Below are 24,967 nucleotides of genomic sequence, written 5' to 3'. Positions count from 1 at the left end.
AAATATATAAGTGATCTCACTATATATTACTTAACATCTGATTTTTAATTCAAGGGTAATATATGTAAATATGCAAATTCCAAAATTTTCTGTCACTAAAAATTGTCCCTACCGTTAAATGTTACTAACGGTGGATAATGTGACACTCCTTAGCAAGACACTTGATAAATTTCAACCCAAACATACAATTGATAGATTTTTTTTATTTTATTTTTAATGGCTACACACAGATTACTTGTTTTTTGTACAACAATTCACATCACAACAAATTGTGTGGTAACTTGATAGAGTGTAATTCATTGCAAGTACTGAAATCAAAATCCAAACAGCTAATTAAGCTTCTATTAAAGAGAATCTAAATAGGATTAATCAAAATTATATGATGATGATGATGATGATCAAGATTCATACTTACAGTAATTTACTTACAACATAATAATATCCCTTTTTCTCTCTTCTATTTCAAGTGTCAAATTTGCACTTTATATTACACAAATACCTATATGACGATCGATGAATTCGGGATATAATTAAAAAGTAAAAAAAATAAAATAAAAAATAAGTATAAAATGTTACTAACGAACAAACAGATTCTAAACCGAACCGGTCAACTAAGAAGGGCGGTTTGATTGCCGTATCGTGACTCTCGCAGGTAAAGGTCGACCGGTTCCAGACCCACCACAACTGCTACAACCCATCCGACCCGAACCGGAACACGTACTACAACCAACATCACCATCAGACCAACGCGAACATAAACAAGGAACTCGACCGGTTCCGTTACAGCTAGGACATCGAGGAAATGGACCGGCCATAGGTTTTTGATCTAAAACCGATTTAACAAGAACCGCTCCGGCTAAGACGCTTAAACCGGTGGCTAATTGGCTCAATACGAGTGGACCCATAATTGAAGAGATGAAAATTGATGAATAACGTAAAGGAAGAGAAAGAGAAGAGATAAAGATTTTTATTTGGAGTGGTGAATAAGAAATGAATACAGAATAAAAGAGATGAATAAATAAATAAATATATTATGAAGTGGTTGTGGAATTGTACACGTTGACGACACTCTGTTTGGTGGCTGTAATGTAACAAAGTTTGGAGTTTTGGAGGATAGTGTGTGTAGATGTTTTCTTTTTCAATTGTAGTTTTTCTTCTACGAATGCGTGATTCTAAGATTTTTAGTTTTTGAACGGTGCTTTGCATTTAACCACACAATAAAAAATGTTTTTTTAATAAGAAAAATACATATAAAACATCTTTTAAAAATGTTAATTAACAGCACACGTTGTTGATATTACTAATTATATGTTTTAGAAAGTAAATGTGAATTTGGACTCTTTTCATTATTTCATGCTATTCATATTGCACTAATTTGTGTCATTCTTCACTTTTTTTTCTCTTTCTCTTCTAGACTATTTTCTATCTTCATAGTCTATCAACTATTAAATTAAAAAGAAAAGAAAAGAAGAGTTGACTGAACAAAGAGCAAAGGGAGCTATTTCATGTATTAATTATTTAATTATTAATCAATTATGAATTGAAAATAATTAACTATGTTCTAATTTTTTTTTGTCAAGTAGCCTAGTGGCTAGACTCTCACACATTTAAATGTGGAGAAGTGTGGAATCCGGGGTTCGAACCCCAACCACTCCAATAATGTCCCTGGTAGCTACCATTTGAGCTACACTTATGGGACAACTATGTTTTATTGTTATTAAGCATTAAATATTGATAAATTAATTAGACTCTTGTTTTTGAATAAACTGTAAATTGAATTATTCAATTAAGTCAAATTAAAGGTCTCTAAAAAAGGTCCATGCCATTAATTTTTAATTATTTAAAGGGCATCCCATCAAACTGTATATGCTAAAATCTAATCCCTAACACATTATGTAATAAAGATAGTCATCCTCCTACACTTTTTTCGACTACTATATCTCTACCATTCTAAATTTTGAAATTTGTACACTTTATATCAAAATAGTTTGGTCATAGCTTAGTTTTTTTTTCTTTCAATTTTACTACTATTTAATTAATTGATATTGATAATAACATCACATTTTATATATAAAAACCGAGATTCAAATTTCAGACAATCACTAAGTGTGCAATTTCTAACTAATAAATTACTTTGACAAAAAAAAATGTAAGGTGATTTAAATTCAAGATCCATGTGTTTTTTTTTTATCTGATTTAGTGATGCAAAATATGTTAATATGTTTAAGAAATAATAATTCAAGATTCATGTGGACGATTTTTATCTGATTTAGTGATGCCCAATGTTTAGACGATTCAAGCAGGGAAGAAAGTCTCATATGCCACAGATAAATACAGGGACCATCTATTTTGTCTTTTCCACCACCTATGACTATAGGAAAGTCCCTTACAAAACATGATTTGTTTTGTCAACATTTCAAGCACCGTTTATCTAAAATATCCAGAACTTATTGCCGACACGGCAGAAGATGAGTAATGTGCACGGTTAAGATTATGACTAATAGCTATTATTCTCAAAAAAAGACATAAGTTAAAGATTATGTGTAAGCTAAATTCTCACATTGTTGAGTCTGTATTCAAGTATTACATGAGATAGACAAGACATCATCTACAAGATGCAAATAAGTTGTTAATTTGGATTGTTTGTACAATATTGCAAACCTTGCCACAATGCATGCAAGCATAAGCAGATATTACCACGAGGTTTGCTGGAGCTGGACATGATACAATAGAAATGATATATCTTTTCTTTTCTCATAATATAACAAAATTTCACTTTGAAAGATGAAAATGCTAATTAAAAAACTTGTCTGATATTGATGTTGATTCTTGAAGTTTGAATATATTTTAGGAAACAAAGATCATCTTCCTGCGTCAGCTGTGTCTCCAGATGGCCTATGTCAGCATTTTCTTTATCAGCGAAGATCCGAGGAACACCTGCAAAACATGTATAAGACAATTTCCAATATTAAACATAATTTTGAAGCTAAACGAACCAACATAAAGACACTTTAGGCAAAAAGATTTATCAAAAGACACTAACACAAATCACAAGGCATGCTAAGGTTGGGAAAAAAGTCTATCAACATAAAATGCATTCTGCAATAACATTGACAACAACAAAGCCAAGTGTGTGTGTGTGTGTGTGTGTGTGTGTGTGTGTGTGTGTGTGTGTGTGTGTGTGTGTGTTGTGCGTGTGTGTGTGCAATAACATTGACAACAACAAAGCCAAGTGTGTGTGGGTGTGTGTTTTGTGTGTGTACAGTAAGCCTGTCTTGAGTCCTTGTAAGGACCCTGTATGCCTGACTTAAAGAATGTTGTCCTAATGTTGCTTCCCTCCAAATCCACCTATCACACTCATCCTCCTAACACAAAAGAGCATTTCATTCAACAAGTTCTTCCTCACACAAGTAAATCCTTCAACTCCAATTCCACCTCCACTCCCACACACCCGACTATTGTTATCTTATATCTGCCACCATTGCTGCTTTGTCCGTTTGACAAAATAAACAGCCGGCCAAAGTGATATTTCGGCTTTACCTCATAAGCCCCCAAACCCCTTTATCCACTCTGCTAACATCTTTTCATCAAGAAGAGCACACCCTAAGCTTCTCAGCCAATATATTGACCCCCTCACCGCCATACTTATATTTCATGAATATTATATGGTTGAAAAAGCAGACACCATAAATTATGTTTTTCTCTCCCTTCGATGAAAAAAGCATAGACACCAAAATATATTTTTAAAAAATCTAAAACAAACAGGCTAAGTATCTTATGTAATAAATAGTTATGGTTAGCTTTTTCAAAACACAACAAAAAAAAACCATTGCAGTTTCATGAGAATGAGATGGTTTCGTGTAAGATTCAAATTCAATATATAGGGCTGGATATTTACAACATATATCTTTATAGGGTATAATATTTACCATGAAAGCATTCCCTTGCTTCTCCAGCCATGAGTACAACATCACCACTTCGAAGAAACATCGCTATGGGAGCATCCTCTCTAGATTTTCCTCCCAAAAGAAAAATAGCTTTACAGCCCAAGCTGGGGCAATGACGACAGAAAACTAATAAGAATTCATCATCCTAGTACATGTTAAATCTTTCATTTGACATTAACATGCTTGTATCTAGAGATCAAAAAACAAGATAGTCTAAAAAAATCAGCATAATACCTTAAACTAACTATGGGCTTACTCCAATCTGCTTCCATATCATCAAGGTGGCCACCAAGTGTGTCCCCTGCAGTATATATACACCAAAGTAAAAGATAAATCACTGAACTAAATGATGGTGTCACTGGTGTGTGTTCAAAAAATTGCTAATATGTATTTTTTACAAAAGGAGATATTGTTCGTTACTACTAGTGCTTGTTTGAATAACATACCCAACTGGAGCAGTTTTTGTTTAGGAGAATCAAATTGTAAAATTTGGTACAATTCTAAAAATTTCTAATTTTCCTGTCAAGAGTAATTAATGTATTCTTGATGCAGATTCACAACGGCATTCACACTCAGTGACGGAGCCAGAAATCTTGAATAATGGGGGCATGACATGTGTAATTTTAATTTGTAGCCTTAAATATATATGATTTTTTCTACATTGTCCTTTGATAATTTGAGCGTATTTAGCCAAGAAAACAAGTCATATTAATTTGATTAAATAAAATTTGGTTAAAAGTTAATTGTGGATATCACATGTATATTTATTTATGTGACTTGTTCTTATTGGTTGGTGGATAAATACCCTCAAATTATCAAAAGAAATATTCTCTACACCTGATATCTTTGGGAAATATCGAAAGATTTTTTCATTTTAAATCTCAATAAAAACATATCTCTCTATATAACTAAAGAATCAGTTAACCATTAATCTTTCATGCTATTTTGCATCTCATTCTTGATATTTAGGAAGCATTTCAAAATCAAATCCCAATTTTTTTTCCATAAATGGATCCAATTTTATGCTTCTACATTCATCAAGTGCATGAGGAATTAGAAGTTGATGGGTGCTTTGAACCTGACTTTCTTTTGAATTTTTTTTTTCATTATTTGTTGTTAAATAAAAAATGAAAAAAAAAAAAACCACAATTAAAACTATGTTTAAATCATACACTACAAAGGCTCAAACAACTTAAAGCTCTGCACACCACATACCCCTCAAAAACAAAGGCAGAGGCACCAACTATCATGAGAACCTCCTACACGTACCCAACAACCCATCAAACATGCAAAAGAATAAAAGAAAAAAAGGGATTTAAATTTGCTACACTAATATTAACTCTCAAAAAATCATATGTTCCGTATAAGAAATCAGTATTTGTGCTAATGAGTTTAACTTTTAGACTCTCATAACAACTTTATATTGGTGTGTTTTGGTTAAAGTGTGAACATAACATATACATATTAGTATTAGTATGACAATATATGCTCTATATAAAAAAAATTCTTAAAAAGTTTGTGGAGGCATGTGCCCACACAACTTAGTATGTGCCTCCGTCCCTGTTCACACTTCAAAAGTAATTAGATTTTACCAGTCAAGCAAAATAGATTCTTTTAAACTTTTAAAAATCATTCCCAAGCATAAATAAATTTCTTTCAACGTTATTTTTACTGAAATTAAACTAAACATGGAGTTAAAAGAGGACATCTAGAATTATTACACAAGAAAATTCACAATAAAAAAAAAATGCTTTAAGCTAACCTGATGCGAAGTAATTAACTATTGCAGCTTCAGGCTGGAATTCAACACCAGCAGGCAATGCAGGTTTTGCCAATTGTTTGGCAAGCTCACACAGTGCTTCAGGGATTTTGTTATGTTGGAGAGACACATTATAATTTCGCTGTACATAAAGAAAATCACAGAGAAATTTCTCAACAATAACGAACACATCAAAGTGATGCATCTAAGCATCTTTAAATATCAATAACCTTTACTAAAAAAGTTTTATTTGACATCTTTGTAACAGAGTAGAATGAATACCTACTCCCTAACAAAATTTAATGAGTATCTGAGCAATCTTTAAAAAACAATGACGAAATCATCAACCTCAGGAATTTTGTTTGTAAGCAAGGTTTGGTGTGTGATAGAAGGACATTGAGACACTGGAATCGTGGTGCATGTTTTTACAAGCAATTTTCTTGCATCTCAGTCACAACTAAAAAGAGAGTTCCTCTCTAGCTAAAAACGGATGTATGCTATGCAATACATCATTGGGAGTCAAGTAACCGATTACTATTCTCCAAAGCAAACATGTAATAGTAAACATTAGCAGGTATGATGTTTTATATTCCAAACAAAATAAGCATATAATTCAAATTTAAATTTAAATCTAAATGTGGCTGAAAAAATTTGAAGGACAAATCATAACTCACATTAGACCAATCAAACTGTAGGCCAAGGGTGCTCCATCGCAACTTTCGCAGCAAAGAAGAACCAGAAACAGATTTGCATTTTCTCAAGGACGCTTCCTTTTCCGTGGTAAACTTCCATTCCTCACCGTCCCTACAACCGGAATCAAGACTAGGTTCATTCGAAGTAATTAGAGATTTCTCTTCAACCAAAACTTTCCCTTCTTTAGCCGCAAGAAATAAATTGTGTATAGGACCATATATAGCATTGTGATTTGTTCTGTTAGGTGGCTGCGGAAAATCAACCAAACTCTCCCTTATCAAATCGCATTGTTTCTCTATGCTTAATGCCCCAGGGATAAAATAAAAGCCTGCACAATAAGCATCACCATTCAGTTAGTATGCACTTGTATGTTGTAAATTGTAAATGATCAGTTAGTTTCCAATCAGTTACTATGCCTGTTTGAATTGACTTATTTGAACTTATCTACTAACACGAACACTTGTTAGACTGTTCGAGAGAGTTTATGGAAACAACTTATTTTCATAAACTCGTAGCTTATCACTTATATAACAATAGCTCGACATTATTTAAATCGTGTTATAAAAATAGCTTATACATAAGCACTTATATGATTAGTTAAGTAGCAAATGTAGAATAAAATTTACCAGGGTGATTCTGCAAAGAGAACACTGGAGAATTGAACTTGTCCTGAAGAGCAATAACACCATGAGGAAGCTCACCGTTCCGGTGATGACATTCTAGAATTGATTTGAAGTCAAGTACTTCCGTTAAGTCCACAGGTTTAGGTTTTTTATTCCTGTGAAGAAAGAAAATTGCAATTAGGATCCGAAAGGAACAATAAAGTGAAAATCAACTACAATTATATGAAATTAAATTAATTTAAAATTAAAATACTTTTTGTTCTTGAATGAAGCATTGTTATCGTAGTAGAGCTTGTAATTCTTCTCAGCTCTTCTGAAAGCCGTTGGCTCCGAATCTTCCCGGTTATTCTCCGATCCGTACATCGGAAAATCAACCCGAACCGAAATTAGGTTACAGACGCAAAGGGGAAAAATTAACAAAGTGAAAAAATTATTTAGCTCGAGGTCAAAAGTCAATAAAACCCTCCAAACAATTATTATACGAATACCTTGAAATTTTAAAATTCGTTAAATACTCATGAAATTTGAAATTAGGTAAATATTATTTGAAATTATTAAAAGTCGATCAAATTGTCCCTTCCTGATGTAGGCTCTGACCGGCAGTATCAAGGGGACAATTTGATTGACTTTTCATAATTTGGGGTATTTGTCTATTTTCAAATTTCATAGGTATTTGACAAAATTTAAAATTATACAAGGGGTATTAAAGACATTTCATTTTGTTCCTTATCGAAAAAATCTGTGTTTTGAGAGAGTTCAAAGCGTAAGAAGAGAAGAGAGGAAAAGAAAAGCCAGAAAAGAAAATGGCGTGCAGAAGCATGCTTCGTTCAGCGATTATTGTTGAACCATTTCAATTCCAATTTCAATTCAAACCATTGCTTTTCAATTTGAATCCGAATAAGAGAGTTGGATTTCGGTGCAAAACTATTAAGGTTCGTCCGTTTCACCGTGGCAGTGGAAGTGTTCTTCGTTGCTCTCATAACGATAAGCCTTCGTTTCAGGATGATCAAGGTCCTCCTCAAGAAGCTGTGTTGAAAGCCATTTCAGGTAATTCCCGTTTTTTCTAAAAATCTTAACTATTTTATTTAATTTTGTTTTTGTTTAGAGCTTAAAAGAAAAGTTAATGAAATTGTGTTTTGTTTGGTTAATGGTTGTAGAGGTATCTAAAACTGAAGGGAGAGTTGGGCAAACTACGAATATGGTTATTGGAGGAACCGTGACGGATGATTCTACTAATGAATGGGTTGCTTTGGATAAAAAGGTGTTTATTCATTCATTATGTGTTTTTTTGTTTGATTTTAGTGTGTCTTTTTAATTATCATAATAAATAGTTGTGTTGTGTGCTACATAGGTGAATACATATCCAACTGTTAGGGGGTTCACTGCAATAGGAACTGGTGGTGACGACTTTGTGCAAGCTATGGTTGTTGCTGTGGAATCTGTAATCCAACAGCCCATTCCTCAGGTATATTTTATATATCAACGCGTTTCTGGAAATTAAGACATTGAAACTATTTATTGGGGGGTGGATGTTACTGATTAATTGAAATGATGTGTGCATTGTTGTCGCTTTCTTATACCACGGGAATAGGATATGCGCTATTTGTAATTACAATAGATTGATAGAACCTAGAACATAGGCATACCAAATATTATATTTATTATTTTGCTTTTTGTTATTGTAAGGTTAATTTTGTGTCTAGTTTTTCTTCGATCTTGTTGTGTAACTTTGGGTGTTTGTTTGCTTGACTTGTTAAGTAGCATCCAAGGCAGGACCATACGTCCTTGATTGCCAAATGAACCCCCTGATGTATAATATGTCTACTACATTCTATGTAACTAGTCAATATCTTAATAGCCAACTTTAGAAGTCCGGTGTAGGCTGGAATTTTTTATTTGAGTAGTTTGGCTGCTGTGGTGGTTCTAAGATTGCTTGTGAAACTTTATCGTTTTATCTGCTAAATATTTCTGGCTTATGAGTTGTCTTAGTTGTTGTTGATAGTTGTATGATACCAAACTACTAACTGTATCAAGCTAATATTAGGTTTACATTTTATCACTGAGCTTCAAAATTTAGAATGTATATCTGAACTCTGAAGAGAGCTATGTGATGAGTACTAGTCTGAATGGGACAGCGGGTACCAATAATCACGAATCAAGACCCTACATTATGAAGGACTCTGATCATAGGGTTTCACACTATAAAAAGACTTTTTAAGTACGCACTCATGAGCTGTACTTTGTTACCAAATCCCTTCTAGAAGCTGTTCAAAGGGAATGAAAGTACATGCATTTTAGCAGAGAGTTTTGACTTGCACTTTTGTCTGATTGGTGGAGCTTAAAGTCCCAAAAATTATATGGCTTATCTCTCTTACATTCACGCACTCCTACACATGCACGCAAACGGGCCTACGCTTCCACATACAACATTGAGAGAAAGACTTTTTGATGTAAAGAACAAACTTGTAAGCCAACATCTGTCAAAGGTTGGAACTTACAAGGGCTTCATTGTTATTTGTGTCCGGATTAAAAAATTATTTTATTCTTTAAAGTTTGGATGATAATTGATGATCTTTGTCCCAAAATAAGCAAATTTTGGGCTATCCTTTAAGTGTATTTCAGTTTCCTTTCACCCCGAGTCAGATGTTTGGAGTTTACCACCACCAGATGACCAGCCAACAGGCATATGATTTTTACCTTCTTTGTGCAGCATACCTATCATAGCAGTGTTGTGTACATGTGATTTTAGAAGCGATTAAACATTAAAATTTGTAACTACGTCCTGGTGGGTGATGATGAATTTAATTGCTCTGTAAGTAAAAGACAAGCACTATGAGGACATGTAGAGTATTCCACTATAAGTAGGGACTTGCAAAATGGAATGACTCTGAGTTCTTTACCAAGTTCTTGTTAATGATCACATGTAATATGAGAGCTTTGATTGAAATTTTGAAATGTGTTTTGAAGTATAATTTTTACCATGTTCGTTGTGATTTCCTTCAAGTTATGATAGGAAGAGTGCGAAATATTGCATGATCAATCCTCATTAGTATGTTACATTCTCACTTACATTTGGTAGTCGATCATCTTTTAAGAATGTTTACATATTGGTTACAGGGGAGTGTGAAGCACAAGTTATCAGCAAGGGGCAAATATGTGTCTGTCAACATTGGGCCAGTCCAAGTTGTTTCCAGCGAACAGGTGTTCTGTTTTGTACCCTTTTATCTTTTCCTCTCTCTGAAATGATCCCTTTTTTACCTTTATGTTTCTGCTAAATATGGATTTATTCTTAAAAGAACATGAAATTTCGTCTGTTATATACGTAGATTGTACCTCCATGCAAATGATCCTGGATGAACATACCCTTGATATTGAATTGTGTTGTATTTTTCAGGTCCAAGCTGTATATAATGCCATGAGGAGGGATGACAGGATGAAATACTTTTTATAGTATGGTAGATTTTGTATAGGATGCAGTGTTTCCAATTGGTATATTGACATGTCTGCTTTCTAGTGGTTAGGCTGATTTTGTTCTTTGATTAATCCACGATATGGTTATAATTCGTTGCAAACTGGGTCACTTCTGTATTTTATGAAGATGTAACTTAGTATATGACTTGTTTCCAATAATTATAATATGATTATAGACATTATTTTACAGTGCATGTAAATGTAATTTAAGGTGGCGAGTCACTAAGCCATAGATGTCCTGTTTGATTCCTTGATTGCACAGATAGGTTTTTAAATATATAAAATAAAAACTTACAAGTTATGCTATGTAGTAGAAGTGTGCGGATCCGGATTCTCTGCAGTAAAAGAATCACACATTTACACGCAGTAATAGATTTCGACGGCTTAGATTACACAATAGTACAAAATGATTAGTATCTTCCCTTACTCTTGTGCTACGATTAGTATCTTCCACCAGCAAAATTTGTTTGCTTGATTTTGTCTTCTATTGTATTTTTCTTCTAGTTTTTTCTCTTGTTTTTGGAAGAAGGAACTTAACTTTAACAATAAAAAACTTGAGAGTATATTCACTCAAAAAAAAACATGAAGGAATTTGTTCTTATCAAAACTCGGATTTTACAAGATAAATGATCTCACGGTTATAGTGGATATAAGGAAATAAATACTCTTTGGACTTTGAATGGAGGTTTTTGGCAGAAAGTCATGGATGAGATAATTTCTGATGGTGTGAAAGTGTATTTGAAAACACTATGACGTTAGCATAGTAAATGAGAGGAGTTAGAAGTTTAGAAAAATGAACTTTTGAATAGTTGATGACGTGAGACTTGTATAAAATCGGAATGGTGTGGTATTGAATTTGGGTCACTCCAAAAGTTGTCTTGTTTGCAGCTTTTGAAGGGGTTGCATACCGTCTTCTCTTCCAATTGTTCAATGGCACTTCATGACTAAATCTCGTCGTGATTTGGGGTAAAGAGTTGTTAAATATAGGTTGTTTCTTCCACGGATAGGGTGGCCTCGACTCAACACCGGTTGTGCTTCAAAACGACAAACATAAACCGCCGGATGTGGAAGGGTGCTTAGAAATGATAGTGGTAAGTGGAGTGTTGGATTCACTAAGTTCTTGGGTAGCAAAGATGCATACATAGTTGTGTTATGGGGCCTATATGAAGGGTTGCAGCTGGCTTAAAGAAGAGGGGTTCGAAATTTGGAAATTTGTGTTGATTGTGTCGTGGTGGCGGATAGTGATAGAAATGAAAAGGTGGATAGCGCTAAGGGTTGGAGTCTCATAAGATAGATTAAAACTCGTATGCAGCTTAATTGAAAAGTATGTATCGTTGTATTTATCGAAATGCTAATAAATGTGCATATGCTCTTGATAATCTGAAATGCAACTCTAATGGATAGGTGCCCCAAACCAGTGTATGGCTAGGTGCCCGAATATTATGGGCATATTATGCTATCCCTGTCCGTTACCAATCCTCTATTATATATTTTACCAGATTTTATTAGTAGTATTTTTGTAAATTTGTTACATTTATTAAATAATAATCCCTTAACTATTGATAAACTTACAAAGTAAACCTCAAATTTCTTGATGATAATGTTCCTTGTTTGTATAATTGTATGAGACATGATAATAATGTTCCATCAATATATACTATAAAATGCAAATCATCATCATCATCATATAATAACACAAACAAATACTAAAAAAGTAACACCTAATTTGTACTACTACATATACCTTTCTTAGTTTCCCAGCAACATCGAAAGGTCTAAACAAAAAAAGAAAATTACATTATTCGCATGTGCCCATTCCTGTCAGGAAAAGGAAGGTGCAGTGCCCAATTTCAGCATCTGCATTCCTCTATAATTGTCGGTGATTCCGTTTGTCACCAAATTTTGGAATAACCAAATGTAACATAGTATTGTAATGATAAAAAAAAATGTAACGTTCTTATCAACCAAAAAAGAAATGTAACGTAACTCTGTAACACATGGTACCCTGTTTCTATCATTGGCATTATCTCTAATAACAAAAAGCAAAAACAAGAAAAATGATCAACACTTGAAGAGTACCAATGAAATTTTACGAAGCACAGACACACTTTAGATTAGGCTGACTCGCTCTTCAGACACAATTTTGACGCATGTAATTACATCAAACTATACCATCGCCTCAAATTATTATAAGTATCCGGTGTTCGTGTATGTATCTGTAGTTCATAGATGATAACGAGGAGTTTAACAGAAACGAGCAGCATGGGTGTCGTTAGCAGGCGGAATCTGAAAATGCCAAAGCCTACCAGCACCTTTAACCAAATTCTTCTTACAAAGAAACTCCTCAGCATAAAGCTTCTCCACTTTACGATCCACATCATGCAAAAAAACATTGGTCACACCAGATCCCTTCCTATTCCTGGCCATAACAGCAGCAGAAAACACGGCAGCCATTCTCCCCGGTGCCTCCGCAAAATACCCTTTAGGAGCATCAAGCATAATAAGATCCCATTCCGTATCATAAACCTCATCAGGTAAATTCTCAAGCGCAAGCTTACAAGCTTCATTGCCACGTAAATAAGCTTTAGAAGGAGAACACATAGGTTCAGACCGATACGAGTTAATGAGTTTATGGGCTTCACGGAGCTGTGTCCGGTACTTAACCGTATGGGCTCGAAGGCCCGGTGCATCTTTTAAAACGGTTTGAACCCATTTAGGATCTTCTTCAAGGAACAATGTGTTACCACCTGGATTAAACGAAGCCCACATTAGAGAATCATGGCCGAGACCGAAGACTAGGAAATTGCAGGGACGATTGTATGATTTTAATACATCGAAACTGATCTTGATCTCTGACACGGATTGTTGAGGAACAACACGTGATGTAGCGTAGTGGAGAATTGCTCTGAGTTGGATCGGGGATGGGTTGTTATTGTCATTTGATCGGGTTCGGGTTTGGGTTTGGATCCCGGAAGAGATTGGACAATGTAGTGATGATGATGTGTCGGAGGTGATCGCGGTGACGATGAATAATGCAGCGACTATTAATCCAACTGTTGTTAATCCGATGAATAATTTTCTCTGTTGGAGAGGGTAATTATAATATCGGTTCCTCATTTTTTTTAATGACTCTGTTTTTTTGTTGTTAATGTAATGTGATTGTGGTGTGTTTGTGTTTGTGTGGCATGTTATGGTGTGGTGTTAAAGGGATTGATGGATTGGTTATTAGCTTGAAAGTTAAGGGAAAAGGTGATGAAGGTGGTTTGATTTTGTCAAATGAATATGATGGGAATGAGAGAAATTGGCAGTACAACGCAAACGAGTGAGATGAGATGAGAGTGAGAGAGGGTTCAAATGACAATGACAAAGAGAGTATAAAATGTGAGAGATTATTTTTTAAGCAATTGGTGTTGAAGGAATTTTGGAAGTAAATGAATGTCCAAATTGTTGGTGGCCTATGTAGGATGGAAATGATCTCCTTCTGTCAATATTTTCATATATTTGGGTTGATTAATAATCGTTTGATCAAATTATTCAAAGAAAAACAATTTTTTTGTAATTTAAAATATCAATATCAAATTTGAACCATGTGATCTTAATCAAATGACTGTCGATATTTATAAATGCATAAATTTGTGGATCTATGTGGCCAAAATTTCACTTTTAAGGTGAATAAGTGTAAGTATCATGGTTTGAACCTCAATTCGGCAATTCCTACTTATTTTCATGCAATATCTCTATCAATTGAGTTATACTCATAGAGATTCAGAATGTAAGTTATTATTAATAATTAATTAAAAAGCAAAGAATAAGTAAAAAAAAAAAATTATGCAACGGATGGGCTAGGCCCATAAAGCAAGAAACTACTCTATGAGAGAAACTAGTTCCCAAAGCATCATGAAAGAAATTTTCTCTTCTCCACCCCTAGATTTCTTTTTTCACTCAGAAAACTTTGAAAAACGTTTATCGAAGTTTTTTTCAGTGTAAATTTTAGTTTAATTTGCACTAAAAAAATTTCGGAAAACGTTTCCCGAAATTTTTCGAGTGAAAAAAGAAATTTGTGGGGGTGGGAAGAGAAATCATCATCATGCAATACAAGTAGCCCACAAGCACAAGAAAGAGACTCGATATTGATCACGGGTAACGATGAACTAATAATCGATGACCATTAAAGAGATTGGAGCAACAAATTTATAGTTGATGTGAGACAAACTACTCACTCTTGAATGAGAGGTGCTATTTCTCGCGAGGAAAAACGTCCCGAATTCTTCACGAATTGTTTTCAGCCATTAGATCCTCCAGCTTTATTACCATACATGGGTGGTCAAATATAAAGAGGTGGGGCAGGGTACAAACAAAATAACTTCGTGATCCATTCGTGATATACTTTCTCGCTATAAGTATCATTTCCCCTCTTGAATTCATCAACTTTAACTTGAAATGTGAGTCTCCCGCGTCTTATATTTCTTATAATTTCAATATTCAACTCATTCGTAATCAATGTGGGGATAACAACTAACATTTAACCCAACATTCTACAGTGTTCCGATCAGAACTCAAATATCAAGAAGGCTTGCGATGATGGTTGATCGGTGGAAGAAATTCTTTGTGGTGGAGCCACACTCTACGATAGAGATAACAACGATGAGGGGTGTATCTGCAAACACTCTGACACTAAGTCAATGTAAGTCTGAGGTGGGTGATAGAACTTAGAATAAAACGTACCTTTGTAAGGTTGTAAAGTATTGGTTATATAGATCAACAAATATGGTATCAGGTTGATGGGTGTGACATTAGGCTTGACCCAACCTAAAAGTTTAATCCATAACACACAGTATAATGAACTCATGCTTGAGAGTGAGCATAGTAGGCTAAACCAATCAGCAACATAATTAATCTCTCTTTCTGTCTCTTATAAATTTAGTTGATGATACTCCACAAATCATGTTGAGGGACATGAGTAACCTAGAAAAGATTTTCCCAAATACATAATCCATGTTAAATGACTATAAGCGTTGTCCGTAATATAATGTTTGAACTTCTAATTAAACAAATTATTTAAAGAAATAAAAAAAATACATAATCCATTGTATGAAACCACACCATTTAATGAATCTATGTGGCGTTCTACGTGACGTCTTGCCTAATCACCTAAAGTTGACAGCAGGGGGACTAATATTGAAAACGGAAAAAAAAATGAGCGAAACTAAAATTATAATAAAAAAATATAGAGATTATTTTTTGAAGTCTATCAAAATATATGAACTAAAAATATATTTAATTCTAAAATTTATCAAACTAACCCTAAACACTCTATTTCTAACACTCAATTTTTTATTGAATAAAACTAGTCAGCTCCCCGTGCGTTGCACGGGGTTTTGTGGAACGTCATTTATATGTTAATCATGGTTGTTGTCAATCATGGATATTGTTGATCAAGATAAATTAAACATAATTAAGTAGACTAAGTAGTAATATTCAAGGGATAATATAAATGTTCACAAAAGCCAAGCCAAATTTTATAGTGGAGCTTTCAAGACCCGTGACATGTATAAATTAAGTTGGTCAAATTTTCTTATGAGTAGTATGTTTACATGATGAAATTAAAAATCATTCATATAATCATTGATAATAAAATCAAGAAGTAAATTGCATTGTTACATCCAAAAGAGTAAACAAACTTAAAAACCAAATTATAAGTACAATACAAAAGTGAATCACCATATTGTCGGATCGATCAGTCAATTATAAATTTTACTCAGTAATAATTCATAATAGTGATTTTAAAACTTTTATCAGCAAAAAAATTGTCATGTCCCCGTGAATTATAAATTTTTATAAGTAATACCATATATATTTCAATCATGGATGTTGTTAATCAAGTGAGTTAGGTATAATCTATCATTGTAAATATAGATGCAAATCATATGAACACAACAAAATTTGGATAAGTATTCAAAAGATAATAGAAGTCAAGTTGGATACTAACATAAACAACATAAAATTAAAAACAAACAAACACATTTCATCGTAAGAATGATAGTTTGAATTTGATACAGAGGAAAACCTACAACATAAAAAGACCGTCATAATAACGTGAATCAAGTGAAACATCACACCGAGTTTTACAATGGAGTCTCCAAGACCCGTGACATGTATAAAAACTTTACACTGATAATGCATACAAATTAAACTCTTATTTTAAAATTTATATAAGTTAAGAAAGAGAGTTGAGTGAATATGGCTTAGAAGAAGTAGAGGAATCTACATTTTGCAAATGGTCATTAGTGAATAGATGAATATGTGAGACCGGTTAGAATGGCATAACATGATTGGAACACCATATCTATTTGGCACAAATTTTTATTAGCGATAAAAAATATCATCTCTCCGGTCAATTATAAATTTTTTTATCAGTAATAACTTGTTATAGTTATTCTAAAACTTTTGTTAGCGATCAAAATTGTCATCTCCCCGTGAATAATAATTTTTTATAAACAATAACTTGTAATAGTGATTTTAAAAGTTTTATTAGCGATCAAAATTGTCATCTACCCGTGAATAATAATTTTTTATCAATTATAACTTGTAATAGTGATTGTAAAAGTTTTATCAGCGATCAAAATTGTCATCTCTCAGTGAAGGCAATAGTTGCGATGGAGATGATGATTGTTGATTTAAATTGGAGATTAGTTAATTTACCGAAGCACTTACTCTGTATTTTCTTGTTTAATCAAATCTTGCTCATGTATACATAGAAGCCTTCTTGTTGATAAAAATAGTCTCAATTCAATTTTTTACAAACCACTCATATATTTCATGTTCATCAAAAGAAGCTAAAAAAAATGACAAACCAAACACTTGCACTATGAAACTCAAACTCATAGGTTTCCATCTTGAAAAGTATGCATGACTCTCTTTTCATTGATTTCATGCTAATCCAATATGTTCAAAAAATAGGGAAGATTCTTTTTTCTCTTGTCATTGGTTTCAAGCTGTAACAAATATACAAATTTATTAGTATTAGCAAAAATAAAGCCACAATATTGTACTCAAAGTTAAAATAAAGCCATAATATATTAGCATATGATAGTTAAAAAAATTGTTAAGACTTGATATACAATTTTATTTATAAAAATGTTAATATTAATATGTGTCCTAAAGGGACATATTATATAGCAACATTTTTTTTCAAAATTGTGTAATTAACTTTTTAAAAATGGATTTTTTATATTGTTTAATGCAAATTCATATCCAATAATGTAGAAACTATTCGCATAACAAACACATCATAATAATTAATATTACTTTAATTTATATAATAATTATAATATTTTATTTGACTAAAATATATGTTAAAAAATTTAAAAATTGACTGCAGAAGCAGCGCTGCCCCCTCCCCCAATTTCAATTTCTTGTTTTTTTTTAATTATTAATAATCATAAATAATTAACAGATTAAAGAGAAAAAAAAGGGAAAAAGCAAGAACAACAACAGTAAGCATAAAAATAAATAAAATCTGGTACAGTAAGCTTAAAAAAAAATAGGAAGCAACACTAAAAAATAGCAACAAATGTCCTATATTTTTGCACCAAGCATCAAATTAAATTATGCTACATAAATAATTAGCTACAAAACATGAAATAGCAGTAAAAAAATAAAAACAGCAACAGATTCAATGAATAAAAACATTAACTTGCAAGACAACAAAACAGCAAACATGCATAAAAAAACTGGCTCAGCAAGCAGCACTGCAAAATCTCTGGCACAAGAAGCACTGCAAAACAACATAAAAAATAGAAACAAACACGATGAATTTTTTTTTTACTAAAACAGAGAAGAAAGAAAAAAACCAAGCATGTGTTTGTGTTTATGGGGAGTACTCTTGAAAGTAACATCATTCTTACCAACCATAAATTTTTCAAAAACATAAGCACATCCTTCTTCAAGTTGATCCTTAAATTGGGAGATCAAATTTTTCCTAACAGTTGCATGAATTGAGTCACCCTATATAAAAATAAAGAGATTCATAGAAACTTAGATTAATTGAAACTAAATTGGCAAAGAAAGCATAAGAATGAAAATGTAAATCTACCCTTTCATCAAGAAAAATCATATGCATAAAAGATGTTCACTTGAGTTAGTCATCTTTGTGTCAAGAGAGATGATGGTTGATTTGTTGGTGATAGATGAGTTGATTGGTGGTATTTATAGAGAAACATGGATACAATATGTTGGACACATGGAATGTTGCATGGAAGATACAGGGAGAAATCTTCCATAAAAGACACATGGAAGATTGCATGAAAGGAATTTGCAGGTCTTCTGATCATAAATAGAATTTTTAGATTTTTAATTTTTAATAAGAGGGGACACATGGAAGATTGCATGAAAGGAATGTGAAGATCTCTGACACTGAAATTTGCAGTCTTCTCATCAGATCTGTCAAAGAAGGTGAGTAGGGTTAGAATTAGGTTTTGTATTATAGGGTTAGAATTAGGTTTGGTATTAGGTTTGGAAAAAGGTTTGGAAAAATGGGTTATTAGGTTTGGTATTAGGTTTGGGTGAATTAGGGTTAGTGAATTAGGCTTGGATGGGTTCATAATTTATAAAGATGGAAGATGGCATGTGAGTCATCCTAGCTTAGTCCATAGTAAACATTAATTTGCAAGAGTTTAAGGTTAGAATTAATTTTATATTCATCAAATCTTCAATTTAAAATGTGAGAGACTGTCAACAAATTCTAACTCAACTGACAGAAATCCTGAAATTACTAGTGTCGGACTCGGACCGAGATTCGAACTCCGATCACTCCACTTTGTATGTGTGAGTTTTCAATGACTTTGTCATTTCATCTATAAAAAAAAATGTGAGAGTCTCACTACTAAACTAAACACATTAAAAATTGAGATGAGTGTCACTATTTTAGAAGGCCCATACAAAATGGTGGGATGGAGAAATCATTTTAATTTAGAAGATATTAAAACACCTGATTATTCAAAGGATGTCGATACTTTTAAGATAGTAGTGATTAATTAAAAAATGTGAAAACATGTATGGTTTTTAAAGGGGTGCATGAAAATGAAATGAAAGATTATTCCAACAAGGATATCATTTATTCATGGCTTGTGTTTCAACTTGCATACTCCAAACAAACAACGTGCTCTTAATTTCATTCCAACTGCCACCATCCTACCCCCCCTCTGTTCATTTATTCCCACCTAGTGGCTTTTGCTCGTCCATCCAAATTTATGTTTCTTTTTTCTTTTATCACTCCAACAAATTTATGTTCCTACGAAAGTCAAAACTTGATACTCCATTTTTAAAATTAATTTTAATTATATTTTTTGTCTTCTTATTTTCACTCATTCATGAATTAGACAGAAACAATTGATCCTCAACATTAATTCTTGATTAAGGATAACTCTACAATTATCAATATTATGGAATACACATTAGGTAAATTATTGTCATCTATAAAAAAAACAAATTTATTTCACATGCTGCCCGATGTGATATAATTGGTGTTGGACTTGGTAGAGAGAACTATGATTCGATCCCCATAATTGTGATCGAGATGAGGCTCAAACCACTGGATTTGGATCCTCTTCAATTTCCCTTCATGTTTTCTCATTTTTCTTAATCCAGTGGTTGATTTTTTCTCTTTGATGTTTTCTCTCCTTTTATCAACCCTTAGATTAAGAAAAATGAGAGAAAACATGAGGGAAAATTTGAGAGGATCTAAATCCGAAACTACTTGATATACTTTCGAATCAGATTAGGTGGTTCGGTAGATCGAATGCACGATGAATATTTACTTGGTTGAAGTGTAAAAACAAACCAAAAAAAAAAATTATTTCACATGCATGACCATTAATAGGAGTAACAAATGCAGATGAGTAGTTACTTGGTTGAAGTGAATTTATTGTTGTTGAGTTGTCAAATAAAATAATACTCCCTCCGTCCCAAAAAGAATGACCCAGTTGACCGAAACACGCATGCCAATGCATAACTTTGGCGACTAATATCTTTAATTGTATAATAGTAAAAATTATAAAAAATTGATATTTTGAAAATACTCATCGAGACGAATCTAACAACATCTTATATGTTAATATTTATTTTTATTTATTAGTAGAAAAATATGGTCAAAACAATATATATGAATAGTGCATATATTCAAAATGGGTCATTCTTTTTGGGACGGAGGGAGTAGGACGTTTAGCTACCCATCAAGCTAAGGGCTTTACTAAGAGAACCATATCCCTCCTCATTTTCTCATCATTAAATAGAACGAGACCACAATATTACACCATCTCATCATCCTTTTCAACACCTTCATAATCTAACAAGCCAACACCTGTTCCTACAATTCACTACAACAACAAAGATGAAGCAAACACAGCAACATCAAATATTTATGTCTCTATGTGTTCTAGCTCTGATCATTGTTGTTTCCAATGGAGCTGAGGATCTGTCTCAAAAATGTGGACAAGTTGTTCAAAAAGTGATTCCATGTTTGGATTTTGCAACTGGAAAAGCTGATACTCCTAAGAAAGAATGTTGTGATGCTGCTAACAGTATTAAGGAAACAGATCCAGAGTGTTTGTGTTATATCATTCAACAGACACATAAGGGTAGCCCTGAAAGTAAGAGTATGGGTATTCAAGAAGATAAGCTTCTTCAACTTCCAACTGTTTGTCATGTCAAAGATGCCAACATAACCAATTGTCCCAGTAAGTTTTTACTACTATTTTCTTCTACAAATTACTACTCTACTAACTTAGTAGTATCCGACCTAACAAGTTTTGTTAAGTCGGCTCAAAATTTAACTTAAAAACTCAAAATTTCTTATGTCGGCTATTGTTAAGTTGGACGCTGAACCGACTTAAGAAATTATTTTTATTTGACTTTAAATAAAAATATAAGTGGTTAAAGTTTTGATATCTGATTCTTATATCTAAAAAAAATTTGATTGATTTGTATAGAGTTTACTTTGTGCCCAATATATTATCTAACAAAGATTAACTATTGCTAAACACCAATAAAAAAATTATATTTTTATTAAGCCGGCTCAAAATTTAACTTAAAAACTCAAAACTTCTTATATCGGCTATTGTTAAGTTTGGACACAAAACAGACTTAAGTAGTTATTTTTACCTGACTTTAAAGCAAAGTTTAGGAGTTTACTACTCCAAAAATAAAAATAAAGTTTTGATATCCGACTCATATGTCTGAAAAAAATTTGATTCATTTGTACAGAATTTACTTTGTGCTCAAGACGTTTCTGGACAAAGATTAACTATAGAGTTTAAAAAATTCTTCTCATTTGTCAGTTTTTAGTTTTCACATTCCTTTTAGACGTGTGTTAACCTACCTCTCAAAAACGTAGCTTCCCATTTAACGTTAAGTGCTGTCTTTTTGAGCTCCTAAAACTGTACTTATTTTTACCATTTTCACATTTTCTTTTGAAAATGGCATAAAAACATTATACTATTTTTCATAATTTTAACTTAATCGGTATACAAAGACAATCCATCTCTTCTCATTTCCTTACATTATTTCGGCCTCTTGTTTTGTTTTTTTTCTTTCATATATGTAATTGCAGAAAGAATGTCTTTTGGTTTATATTATGGACTAAATAGTAAATACATTAATTATTTAATGAACAAAAAAAATAACTTTTTTTTATAAAAAGGACCGAAGAAAATATTAAATTTTGCTATAATCAATCTTTTTAATAAATTACTTAAAAAAAAATAAACGATTAGAGTCCATTTGACGGTCAGGATAATAGGATAACATTATCGTATCTTGTATGATGTTATTGAAATCATAAAAATTGAACCTAATAAAATATAAATGAAAATAAAAATAAGAATTAATTGATGTTAATCATATTAAATAGTGTTCCCGAAATAGTATTTATTAAGCATATTAAAAATAAAAATGAAAGATACAGTTAATATTTTTGTAAAAAAAAAAAAAACAAAGGGAAATTGATTAATAGTCACATATCGATCCTTAAACCTTTTTGTTAAACTCTTTTAAGGTCCTAACTTTTACTAAATTACACCTTTAGATACATCTTTTGTTTATTTATTTTGCAACTCTTTTGGTTAGAAGAGAGAAAATTATTTATTTTGCACCTGTGAACTACTAGTATAATGGGAGGTATAACCATACATAATTGTGAATGACCTGTCATCTATATTGGGTAGGAGGATGGGAATTGATTACACAGCTTGCACCTAGACAGGTTAAGTAGTTATAATCGATGTACTTGCTTTCAAACCCTTGTATGCATTAATTATTTTCCACCAAAATAATCTTTTATTTATATTTGCTTTGTCCATCAAATAGCACCAAATATTCTTTGTACACATAGGACTATAGGAGTACTATCATAAACAACCTTTTTTTTTCCTTCTAAAGAATCTAGGTGCTTAACTCAATCACACACACTACTGAGGTGTAACAAAAAAAATCAAACAATACTGAGTGAGAGTGTGTTTGGTTTAATTTGGTTGGTCAAACGGTTTTGTAGGAGAGGTGACATAATAATATTTTAAATCGTATTTCTTTCTCTTTTTTAAATTAAATATATGAGTAATTAAAATCTCTCTCACCCAATTTCTTATATTTCATTCTCTTCGTTAAAATCTCTCAATTCTTCCATTGAACCAAACAGACCATATAAACGTTGAATGATAGTAATTTTGTAAAAAATATAGATAAGACTTATACTTTTTATTTCTTTTTATTTTTTGGTCGGGTAATTTATTGGTTTGAATCTTACATTTGATATGAACAAGTGGAGTTTCTGAGATTCAAATCTCGATTCCTACGCTATGTTACTATTAGATTAGAAAATTAAGGATAAACTTATAAAAATTTGATTTGAAACATTTCACTATGATATAATACTAACGTACATAATATGAATATATATTTTGGTGACAGAGCTTTTGGGTTTATCTCCAAGTTCCCCTGATGCAGCAATCTTCAAAAATGCATCAAAGATAAACCCTCCAACATCTTCATCATCTGCTTCATCAACTGGAACTACTGCAAAAACACCAACACCATCAAGTGGTTCATATAACCTTAGACCAGTTATGATGACCGAAGTGATGATGGTAACTTTGGCCATTGTTCTTGGTGCAGTAACTGTGAGCATTTAATCATGATGAGTTGGATAGATACTATGGTTGAATGCTTCACCTAATTACAAATAGTGAAGTTTGGTTCTTATTGGTTTGTTGTATCTGTTTTCTGTAGGACTTTTTACAGCATTTAATTGGTTTGCATCTCTGTTGTTCTGTTAATGGTTTCTTGAATTTTGGGAACTGGTCATCATTTAATTTTCCTTTATTGTTCACTTGTTACATTTCGGTTTCACCATTAATATGGAGTAGTAGTTTGTTGGTGATTGTTGAGAACTTGTCAACAAAAAAAGTCTTCTAAGAATATGGGTTCAATTAATATGTCAATTAATTGTTGACCATCGGCGCCATAGTTTTCTTCACTGTAGATATGCTTAAGCTTTACTTCCCAATTTAATCTCAGCATTTGATGAATTCTTTAAACAATCATGTGATCCATAACATTTCCACCACCACCACCTCCATTTTGAATGATACAAATAACAGAAGCCGAATCCACGCATAATTCTATATGTTGAAATCCTTTGTCTCGCAATTTTTAACCCTTCTAAGTTCTAACACTCCCCAAAGTTCGGCCACAATTGCAATGCATCGCCCAATATGCTTTGAGAACCCTCCTAACCATTCACAATCTGAACCTTTGATCAATCCTCCACAACCTGCGCTTCCATCACCCTTGCTCGCACCATCGGTATTGACTTTAACCCACCCAATACTTGTTAGCTGCCACTTCACTTGAATTTGAGTTCTTACTCCTTTTTGCAACTCATCTGCTATTGCAGTAGCTATTTTATAGTCTTTTGCTAAACTTCCGGATTCACACCCAATGCTTCCGGAGGTCTCGAAACATTACTGTCATGAGTTTCTCTATTTCTCGATAACCATAAACAATGACATGCTATGGCCCATAGAGCATTCCAATTGATACCATCATTATCCTACCAATTATATAGCATATTCTGTTCAATCCAAACATCCATATCAGTATTAAAAATATTCCTTCTAAGCTTGTGGGGTACTATATGCATCCATACCACTCTTGCAATGGGACAATCCCTCATCACATGGCTTATAGTTTCAACCTGCAAGTTACATCTCCTACTACAGTAAGGATCTCCCAAGTGCATTTTATGCTTATAATGATTGGTAAGTAAGTTTTTCCATAATGGTGTCACTACAAAAAAAAAAAAAAAACGCTCTTTAGCCACGGTCAAAACTGTAGCTAAAAGTGTCATAGACCATGACTAATAAAGTTTACCACGTTAATTTTGAGGGTGGCTTATCCTAGCGTTGCAAAATTTAGCCACG

The 24,967-nt window shown here is 32.7% G+C and overlaps 5 protein-coding genes and 1 long non-coding RNA gene across 7 annotated transcripts; 2 read left to right on the top strand and 4 right to left on the bottom strand.

Moving 5' to 3' along the window:
- Window positions 1-365: 365 nt before the first annotated feature.
- Window positions 366-1,001, bottom strand: LOC123908459. Its single transcript, XM_045959102.1, has one exon. The coding sequence runs from the start codon at window positions 903-905 to the stop codon at window positions 612-614; it is 294 nt and encodes a 97-aa protein (XP_045815058.1). The 5' UTR covers window positions 906-1,001; the 3' UTR covers window positions 366-611.
- A 1,536-nt stretch (window positions 1,002-2,537) lies between these two features.
- On the bottom strand, window positions 2,538-7,779 carry LOC123908878 (alpha-ketoglutarate-dependent dioxygenase alkB). 2 transcript variants are annotated; one of them, XR_006809775.1, is made up of 8 exons: window positions 7,276-7,461; window positions 7,026-7,177; window positions 6,381-6,727; window positions 5,710-5,848; window positions 4,182-4,248; window positions 3,930-4,051; window positions 2,728-2,937; window positions 2,538-2,694 (listed from the first exon to the last, which is right to left on the bottom strand). XR_006809775.1 is itself a non-coding variant. In XM_045959606.1 (7 exons), the coding sequence occupies exons 1-7, from the start codon at window positions 7,383-7,385 to the stop codon at window positions 2,798-2,800; spliced, it is 1,077 nt and encodes a 358-aa protein (XP_045815562.1). In that variant the 5' UTR covers window positions 7,386-7,779; the 3' UTR covers window positions 2,538-2,797. The 2 variants fall into 2 exon arrangements, 1 of the variants encoding a protein (XP_045815562.1); XM_045959606.1 differs by having other exon boundaries at window positions 2,538-2,937; window positions 7,276-7,779.
- Window positions 7,780-7,825: 46 nt separating this feature from the next.
- LOC123908879 lies at window positions 7,826-10,682 on the top strand. The gene is made up of 5 exons (XM_045959608.1): window positions 7,826-8,069; window positions 8,180-8,283; window positions 8,374-8,487; window positions 10,140-10,223; window positions 10,417-10,682. Exons 1-5 carry the CDS (start codon window positions 7,826-7,828, stop codon window positions 10,471-10,473), a joined length of 603 nt encoding a protein of 200 aa, XP_045815564.1. The 3' UTR covers window positions 10,474-10,682.
- Window positions 10,683-12,133: 1,451 nt separating this feature from the next.
- On the bottom strand, window positions 12,134-14,119 carry LOC123908393 (probable methyltransferase At1g27930). The gene has a single exon (XM_045959013.1). It carries the CDS (start codon window positions 13,608-13,610, stop codon window positions 12,738-12,740), a length of 873 nt encoding a protein of 290 aa, XP_045814969.1. The 5' UTR covers window positions 13,611-14,119; the 3' UTR covers window positions 12,134-12,737.
- A 3,246-nt stretch (window positions 14,120-17,365) lies between these two features.
- LOC123910315 lies at window positions 17,366-18,664 on the bottom strand. The gene is made up of 3 exons (XR_006810188.1): window positions 18,589-18,664; window positions 18,401-18,500; window positions 17,366-17,488 (listed from the first exon to the last, which is right to left on the bottom strand). It is a non-coding gene; the product is annotated as an uncharacterized LOC123910315 (long non-coding RNA).
- Window positions 18,665-20,701: 2,037 nt separating this feature from the next.
- Window positions 20,702-23,997, top strand: LOC123908216 (non-specific lipid transfer protein GPI-anchored 1). The gene is made up of 2 exons (XM_045958783.1): window positions 20,702-21,229; window positions 23,457-23,997. The coding sequence occupies exons 1-2, from the start codon at window positions 20,884-20,886 to the stop codon at window positions 23,675-23,677; spliced, it is 567 nt and encodes a 188-aa protein (XP_045814739.1). The 5' UTR covers window positions 20,702-20,883; the 3' UTR covers window positions 23,678-23,997.
- Window positions 23,998-24,967: the final 970 nt, after the last annotated feature.

Source organism: Trifolium pratense, linkage group LG2 (assembly GCF_020283565.1).
Source record: "Trifolium pratense cultivar HEN17-A07 linkage group LG2, ARS_RC_1.1, whole genome shotgun sequence".
Lineage (NCBI taxonomy): Eukaryota > Viridiplantae > Streptophyta > Magnoliopsida > Fabales > Fabaceae > Trifolium > Trifolium pratense.
Note: the sequence above shows the minus strand (reverse complement) of the source record. Positions and strands in the feature narration are given on the sequence as shown.

Coding starts and splice junctions, on each gene's coding strand:
- LOC123908216 (XM_045958783.1), top strand. CDS start 20,884: ATGAAGCAAACACAGCAACATCAAATATTTATGTCTCTATGTGTTCTA. Junction 21,230..23,456: donor CAACATAACCAATTGTCCCA/GTAAGTTTTTAC, acceptor TTTTGGTGACAG/AGCTTTTGGGTTTATCTCCA.
- LOC123908459 (XM_045959102.1), bottom strand. CDS start 905: ATGGGTCCACTCGTATTGAGCCAATTAGCCACCGGTTTAAGCGTCTTA.
- LOC123908878 (XM_045959606.1), bottom strand. CDS start 7,385: ATGTACGGATCGGAGAATAACCGGGAAGATTCGGAGCCAACGGCTTTC. Junction 4,052..4,181: donor AAGCCCATAGTTAGTTTAAG/GTATTATGCTGA, acceptor TCATTGCCCCAG/CTTGGGCTGTAAAGCTATTT. Junction 2,938..3,929: donor AGCAAGGGAATGCTTTCATG/GTAAATATTATA, acceptor CATGTTTTGCAG/GTGTTCCTCGGATCTTCGCT.
- LOC123908879 (XM_045959608.1), top strand. CDS start 7,826: ATGGCGTGCAGAAGCATGCTTCGTTCAGCGATTATTGTTGAACCATTT. Junction 8,070..8,179: donor TGTGTTGAAAGCCATTTCAG/GTAATTCCCGTT, acceptor TAATGGTTGTAG/AGGTATCTAAAACTGAAGGG. Junction 8,284..8,373: donor GGGTTGCTTTGGATAAAAAG/GTGTTTATTCAT, acceptor TGTGCTACATAG/GTGAATACATATCCAACTGT.
- LOC123908393 (XM_045959013.1), bottom strand. CDS start 13,610: ATGAGGAACCGATATTATAATTACCCTCTCCAACAGAGAAAATTATTC.